The sequence below is a fragment of the Lactuca virosa genome, chromosome 1 (genome assembly GCF_052849685.1).
Source record: "Lactuca virosa cultivar CGN04683 chromosome 1, Lactuca_virosa_CGN04683_v6, whole genome shotgun sequence".
In the NCBI taxonomy this organism is placed as follows: Eukaryota; Viridiplantae; Streptophyta; class Magnoliopsida; order Asterales; family Asteraceae; genus Lactuca; species Lactuca virosa.
This window is the reverse complement of record NC_136426.1, coordinates 74,950,512-74,959,034: the sequence shown is the minus strand read 5'-3', so window position 1 is coordinate 74,959,034 and position 8,523 is coordinate 74,950,512. Positions and strand designations below refer to the sequence as shown.

Sequence of the window (8,523 nt, the reverse complement as noted above, 5' to 3'; positions counted from 1 at the left end):
AATTTCTCTTACAAAATATACAATAACTTGGTGACTCTGATCTATATATGGCATTGTCTAATTTATAAAGAATGGAGAGGATGATGACTTCATATGGGGTTATAATTAGTATTTAACGGTGAACTCAAATGGAGTTAGAAAAACCGATCGACCCTAGAAGGACCTTGGTGATTTGAATTCTTAAAAGGTCTTAATTAAATGAAAATTGATTAAGATCATAAGTGGCGTACGTGTTAAAAGCAAATTAGATCATCCTAAACTTAAGTTATATATGTATGTACACGTATGCATGCATGTATTTATGTATGTATGTATGTATGTGTTTGTAAAGCTAAATTGAAATATGCATCCATAAAACAGCATTCTTTAGTCAACATCCATAATTGCTGATCTAAACATATTGAGTTGAAATAGTAAAATATGACCTGGCATTCTGATTTCTAATGGAATAGTCAAATAGAATCTAAGATGCAATTGATTTAGTTATAATAGATTCAAATTCAACAAGAAAACTGCGGCATAGATGATATGAAATTGCTTTCAGATAATGTACGTTGTTTAGCTTTTTATTGAATGTAAGATGTGTGCTTCTTGTTAAGGGTGAGCTATTACTTTTATAATTACAAGTTCTGAAGATGTCAATAATACCATCTGAGTCAAAAGTCAACGAAGGAATAAAAGTCAATGAAAGATATGTGCTTCCTGTTTTTTTTTTCTCATATAGTTTGAACCACGACATGCATGCAGACTGTTGAGGTTGATTAAAGCTATGATATTAAATATTAGGCTAATGATATGGAGGGCTTTAATTCGAAGACTTGGCAAAAGTTTTGTTAGAAGCAATGAAAAAGTTAGAATGGACGTCATTGATTAGAAAATTGTTTTCACGGTGTCTTGAGATGGTGTCTTATTCTTATAATACTCACTGGCAAATTCCATATTTAATTTTCAATCATTTTATTTTGTCTAAGTGTCGTTTAAGGCTAGTTTATGTTTCGTTTTGCCGGTGCATCAACCCGCTATTTATGACTAGACAAGTATGATAGGGTGGCAAATTGTTTATAAGCCTTTGCATTTAAAGTTTTCGAAAACCTATTTAAACACTCCAAACTGATCAAAAGCATAGACGAACATTTAAACAACCAAATTTTATTGGGGCGGGCGGGAAGTTGAACCTAGAAAAACAAGATATTATTATTAATCGTAAGATGGTCATATTTGGGCAATCCTCCAAATAAGTCGGTGAATGTTAAGGCCTCTGCACCTACTTGACACCCGATCATAAGTGCTAGTAACTAATAATTCGTATGTTTTTGCATAATGGATTATCACATTAATCACACATAAACACAATATAAAGGCGGGAATTACAAGATATAAATACAATGTAAAAGCGGGCATTACATGATAATGAGCCTAGAATAGGTCGTAATACAATTACTAGTACAAATACACTAACACGCTAACATGTCCCCGTTCTTTTATTAGGATGAAGAGTCTAAATGTTCCTACTAGATTTGAACTCATGAAATATTGTAGAAGGAAGCCCTTGGGTAAAGATATTTGTATATTACGTGGACTAATTATAAGTGACATGTAAAACTTGAACATGGCCCACAGGACCACATTGCAAATGAAGCAGATGTCGATCTCAACGTGCTTTGACTTTTGATGTTTGACCAGACTAGAAGACATGTAGGCAATATTTACATTATCGTAGTAGGCAATAGTGGCTTTGGATGGTAAGGAGTGAGGTCTCGTAAAAGGTTCAGAGCGCACCTCCTGACCCTCGGATCAGCTGGGCAAGAGCAAGTGAAAAAGCATCCATCGATGTCAGACAGCCACCTCATGGCTATGATCGGATCCTGAACTCCATCAAAAGTTGGGGGCTTCGTATTTTCGAAGTCCCGATACTGAAAGGTTCTCCCAGCACCAATCCCAGCAGTTGAAACGGTTGCGGTGGCTGCAACAGCCGCAAACAAAGCAGCATAACACTCGTCAAAGTACTCCACCATGGCGGTCTTAATAGACCCAAACATCTCTGGCAATTGTGCTCGGAAGTGAGCAACAACCTCCTCCTGGAGGATCTCTCTGTCCTCAGACACAGCTGGCCCATCCTGGCCGCCAGCTCCCGATCCTGTCTCAAATCGTCTCGTCGTCATCATATTGAAAATAAACCAAGGAGATATCAAATAACATACATATCATACCAGGGGAAACAACTCCCAACAAATCGCTAGGGGTTGTGACTTCCTTGTTACACGTACGGGTCCTGTGCTTCCAATAGTATGGGTCCATACTACCTTCCACAGCTACCCGTATTTGTCTCAAGGACCATCACAACAACCCTAAAAATACACACTTGAAAACGCATACACTCAATCCTCACTCCCTAGAGGAAGGCTAACATCATGAAACTGGTCGGCTGACCCCACACAACTCATCTATGAAACTTCCACCAACCCGGCAGCACTCGCATATGCTAATCATACATAACACTTGACCCTATAGACAGTCGAATATCTGATCCTACCCTAAGTCCTTCATCAGACAAGAACAGGAAATAAGATCAAACCAAACATTCTCAGGCTATAGAATCTTAGTTATGTATAACTATGATGCATACACTAAGCAACTACAGTAATGATGTCAGTTTCATATAAGGAAGAACCCTTGCCTATCAGGCATCATATAATCAGAAAATTCTATCATGCAATTCCTGAAGATCCCTGGCCTATCATTAGCATAATGTTCTAATATATCACAAGATCAAATAACAGTGTGGTAATTTGGGGTCGACTTACTGGCTCCGGCTGATCGTACACATCGCATCCTTTTTTATTATTTGAAAACAATTTGAAAATCATTTTTTTATTTTAATTTTTTTAAAATCTTTTTCCTTAGTTTGAGACTGGATTCGCACGAGTGTTCCTCCAATTTACTCAAACCAAGGCTCTGATACCAACTTGTAATCCATAAAAATCACAAGAAATTCAAAACTTTTAAAACCAACCCAAATTCACAATTCGTTTACAAACATAGTTTTCAAAACATTTTCAACATCAGAGTCTCCCAAAATCATAAGTCAAAATATGAGGATGTGTACGGTCACGCCTTCGCCTTCCCGCGGTCATCTGATGTACCTGAAATATAACCCAAAATTGTAAGCCAATGCTTAGTGAGATCCTCCAAAATACCAACACACAAACAAATAACATATACGATAACAGCATGTCGGGTCCAATCAACCATCGGGTTGGAATGCAATACACTATGGGTCCAGTTAACCATCGGGTTGGAATACCCCAGGCCCCTCAACCATCAGGTTGGAATGCCAATACACAACGGGTCCTGTCATCCTCGGGATGGAATACCCTCAGGCCCACTCAACCATCGGGTTGGAATGCCCTCGGTCTGTTGGCTCGCGTAAAAAGCAGTAAAGCCTCAACCACCAACCAAACATGTGCACATATAGCAGATAATCATATAACAGTCTACAGACAGCAAGACAGATCTACAGATTACTAAGCATAGCATCATCCTATATACAAGGATATTGATCTAATAGATCACTACAGTACAATAGCATGCATAACAGGATATCGAATCCAATGGTTCGGCCTTGGTGGCTTCGACATGCAAGTACAGTGAGGAAAACTCACCTCACAAACTGAACAAAAGTTGATGAGGTCCCAACTCTGAATCTCATCTCTCTAACCGAGACCTATTCCCACCACTGACTAAATTCCATCAAACTCCCAAAATACCCTCAATGTCAAACTTGGTCAAAGTCAAATGGCCAAACCAACTAGATCAACTGAGTCAACCCAACCGAGTCAACTTAGAGTGCGTGCGTGGGGCGTACTCCGGAGGTCCGTTGGGTGTACACGCAGCCTCGCAGTTGACCACCATCAGGGTGGTTAACCTCGTACGCAGGGCGTACTCTGAGTAAGCGGGGCGTACCATCGCAAGTCCCAAACTTTATTAAGAGCTTAATGGCTTAAGCTCTTACATCCATAATTCAGATCCATGGCTAAAATCCTCGTAGGAGTCATAAAGTCTCAAATTTTATGACCTAGCATGTCCAAAAAGTTCTTAACATAAGATCTTATTCCATGAAGGACTTCTAAATGATGCATGAAGCTAAACTAACCATTTGGAACCCATTTTTATGACTTAAGAACCCTCCTAGGGTCTGAAAGGACAACTCAAAGGTCAAGAGCATGCCATATTCAAGATCTAACATTTTGGGACTAAAAGGTCCATAAAGACACCCAAATCTAGATCTATATGCTAGAGGGATAAAGTTACAAGCTTTATACCTTAGAAAGGTTGCAAGAGATGTAGAAATCTCAGATCCAAGTGTTCCACTCCTTAAAGATAAACTTGGATTCCTTCCTCCTTCTTCTAAGGCACCAAAAACACACTTTTAAGCTTGAAAAGGCTCCTCAAGGTGAAACTAGGGTTGCACAAACGTATGAGAGGGATGGAGGCAGCTAAGGTGAATGAAATGAGGCCATAAGAGTGCTTAAATATGAGTCACACCCTAAAAATTAGGGTTTCCTTAATTGGCAAGTACGCCCCGCGTACACTGATGTACGCCCTACGTACTAGGGCACGCCCTAGTACGCTCAGCGTACTCCGAAGGTCAAATTACAAAAATGCCACTAGGGCTCCTTTTGCACACTTTCTTGAACTTAGGGACCAAAATGCAACATAATTAAATTATAGGGTTGAAATTAGAAGTACCTTATCATCGGGATGTTACACGTATTTTGTACATTCCAGCAACAACATTTTCTTAAACTCATTTATCCAAAATACATGTGACATGATTTGGTTTAGTGGTTAATTACTACTTAGTAACAATGATAATACCAAGCATCAAACAATTTATAATTAAGAGCATTATTATTAACAATCAGTTTAAACTAGTGGTCAAGGAAAGGGAAAACAATAGCAACCTACTTTCACGTCCATATTTAATATACAGACTATTTTCTTGGGAAAAGTTCAAACAATAGCAATCTACTTACATTTTATAATACAAAATAAATATTATGAAATACAATATTGAAAGACACAACAAAGACCATTCGTTGTATCCAATGATCAAGGGTCCTGACAAAAATACACAGTAGGCATCTACATACTGACCAACGTGTGACATTCACAAAGCCGCCAACGAATGGTCTTATACCTTATAACTAGTCATCCCATTCTTGACCCCAAGTTCATGAGTATGTAATTGTACTTGGAGCTGCTAGAAACAAGGTTTGAGTATGTTATTGTACTTGGAGCTGCTAGAAACAAGGTTTTGCGACCGGACAAAGAACTCCACTAATATCCTTCCTTTCTTGACCCCTCATATAACATTACATATATGTAGTTTGCTTATGATATGCTCCATACAATATACAAGTCCACCAACAAGTACTTATACAATAAGTTTTTATCAACCATACGAGTTCCAACATAGGATAGTTTTCATCATCCAACTTAAACCCAAGCCTAAATTAGAAATTATCGAAGACGTCTTATGAATTAAATACATCATATTTATTCGTCAACACAAAGTATAACCAAGAAATATAATAACCAAACAATGTATCTATTAGAATAAATCATAACCAATTCATATGTAAATTACAATCATTTAACAATTAATTTTAGATATTCATTTAAAACAGAGCGATATGAGTACGTTAGACGTATTGATAGTTTATTAAAAAAAACAAAAGAAGTAAAACCCTAAATTTGATCCTTTTTCAAGAAAATGGTGTCGCATGTAGAGAGAGGTGTTAGAAAACAGGGATACTTTGTGGACGCCGGAAGAAATTATTCGGATCAACTTTGGCCTTGATTCGAATCAACTTCTGAAAATTGTCCCTTTTCCAGTACCTCTCACCCCAAGGACTGGCTTCTTCATAATTAGAACTTCCAACACCCAAATCCAAATCATTGTAGTTGGAATATGCCTCTCTTGGGTTCTTTGACACATAAGGCGTCAATAACTCGTCCAAGCTTCGCAGCCACATTATCCTCTTGAGCGATGTAGGGGTTGTGTCTGAAGTTTGACCGTTAAAATTAACAGTCTTGAGAATCTGTAACAACACCCCAGCTCTATGAGGATATGGAATTGCTGACTCCGAGTAATCAGCCATCCTTCCGCCAAAAGGATTGATCATGAGAAGTGCCGATCCGTCGTTTTGCATGAGCTTTCTCCATATCTTTCTTAGGCCGCGTATGGGAATTGGTGTCCGGACATAGTCTGATTTACTTTTATTGTTCAGCTTGGCTATAGCAGACCGGTTCGTGAGGATCTCGATTGGGGTGGAGCTTGGCAAGCCCCAAAACACAACGGTCGATTGGATGCTTCTAATTTCTTCACAAATCTCTCGTCTAACACCGAGCTCAGGAAATTTTTCGTCCAGCAACGGAAGCAATGTGTCCCTTGTGCCCTGATAAATTCCTTCGAACATAATTCGTATGGTTTTCTTGGTGGTGTTGCCAATATATTCGGCAAACACCTGAGTCCTTATGTGTAGATTTCTATCAATAGTTGGCGCAACGTATTGATATTTATGGAAAATTTTGGTTGCCCCTTCTTCCAAAGTTTTATTCAGTATGAATACAGTTACTTTTTCTGGAACTGGAACCAACCTGAGCTTCCATGCAAGAACGATTCCAAAACTGGAAGCACCGCCTCCTCGTATTGCCCAAAACAAATCTTTACCCATCGACTTCCTGTCGAGAATATTTCCATTGACATCCATAAAGCGAACATCCAAAACATTATCAGCAGCAGTACCATATTTCCTCAGTAGGTTTCCGTAGCCACCACCGCCCATGTACCCGCCAACACCCACCGTGGGGCAAACACCTGCCGGGAAATACAAGGTGTCGGTCTTCTGAGAAATACTGTAATAGAGTTCACCAAGCACAGCACCTGGCTGGACCCATGCGGTCCTGTTAGCTACGTCCACGTCTATAGACCTCATGTTGGTGAAATCAAGCATAACAAACGGAACATCAGCAGTGTATGATAGGCCTTCATAGTCATGGCCCCCACTCCTGATCCTGATCTCGTATCCATGTTTCTTTGCGCAGAATAGAGCCTTTTGGACAAGTGTTTCATCCACAGGTGTCACGATGATTGATGGTTTAGGAGTGGAGGGTTTAAGGAACCTAGTGTTTTGCACTGCGACTTGCCAAATGGGAATGAAAGAAGCATTCACAGGTGTGAAAATGAGTTGAGAGAAGGAGGTGACATTGTTGGATTTGGGCTGTATGCAACTCATGAAATTTTCCGTACCTGGTGTAACATCAACAAGGGAAGATAAGTTTGCCCATGAGTTACAAAAGGAAAGACAAAGAACCAGGAGGAAGACGACAGAGGAGCTTATTTGAGACTTCTTCATGTTAATTTGATGGGTTTGAATATCGATGTCAGTGTCTTATTTATAAAGACTATAGGGCATAGAGTTGACTTCAAAATGGGGCTATAAAAATGGTGAATTCAAATGGGGTTAGAAAAAACCTAGAAGGAGCTTGCTGATTCGAATTTATCAAAAGGTTTTAAATGAAAATTGATTCCCATCATAAGTGATGTCTTCATACTAAAAGCTAAATTGATTATCCTTAATTTTAGATTATATATGTTGTGTTTGTCTGTGTGTCTGTGTGTTTAAACTAAATTCACATAAGGATTCACAAAACAAAAACAAAATTCTTTAGTCAATGCTGACCTAAACACATTGAGTTGAAATGGTAAATTGCGACCTCACATTCTGATTCCTAATGGAATAGTCAATTCCGCTCTCTATCTGTGATACACTTGATTTAGTTAACGTAGATTCCGTTTCAAGTTTTCAACTAGAAAATTGCGGTCTGGATAGTATAGTTTTTAAGGTATTAATCTCGTCAAATATACTTATTTAATTCTCAAAAGTGTTTAAGATATGTGCTTCCTGTTAACGACCACCATTCACAAGTAATTACAAGTTTGAAAATTTCAATTATACCCTTTGAATCAAAAGTCAGTGGAGAAAATAATGAAAACACTAATTAAAATCATTTTACCTTTTGTTCCTAATTTTCTTCGTACCTATTTAAGATGATAACAAGTGTCTCTAAACTTAACATCTCAATCAAATTTAAATTAAATTTAATGACACTTGTCGCCATCTAAAATAGGTAAAAAGATAATAGGAACAAAAGTAGAAGGATATTTAATTTCTCTTACAAAATATACAATAACTTGGTGACTCTGATCTATATATGGCATTGTCTAATTTATAAAGAATGGAGAGGATGATGACTTCATATGGGGTTATAATTAGTATTTAACGGTGAACTCAAATGGAGTTAGAAAAACCGATCGACCCTAGAAGGACCTTGGTGATTTGAATTCTTAAAAGGTCTTAATTAAATGAAAATTGATTAAGATCATAAGTGGCGTACGTGTTAAAAGCAAATTAGATCATCCTAAACTTAAGTTATATATGTATGTACACGTATGCA

At 38.1% G+C, this 8,523-nt stretch overlaps 1 protein-coding gene across 2 annotated transcripts; it reads right to left on the bottom strand.

Moving 5' to 3' along the window:
- Nucleotides 1–5,579: 5,579 nt before the first annotated feature.
- Nucleotides 5,580–7,625, bottom strand: LOC145146995 (tetrahydroberberine oxidase-like). Of its 2 annotated transcripts, XM_079075044.1 has the most exons (2): nt 6,950–7,625; nt 5,580–6,883 (listed from the first exon to the last, which is right to left on the bottom strand). In XM_079075044.1, exons 1-2 carry the CDS (start codon nt 7,419–7,421, stop codon nt 5,802–5,804), a joined length of 1,554 nt encoding a protein of 517 aa, XP_078931170.1. In that variant the 5' UTR covers nt 7,422–7,625; the 3' UTR covers nt 5,580–5,801. The 2 variants fall into 2 exon arrangements, with proteins under 2 accessions (XP_078931170.1, XP_078931169.1); XM_079075043.1 differs by having other exon boundaries at nt 5,580–7,625.
- Nucleotides 7,626–8,523: the final 898 nt, after the last annotated feature.

What these genes read in the sequence shown, in the direction of transcription:
- LOC145146995 (XM_079075043.1), bottom strand. Translation starts at nt 7,421, where the DNA reads ATGAAGAAGTCTCAAATAAGCTCCTCTGTCGTCTTCCTCCTGGTTCTT.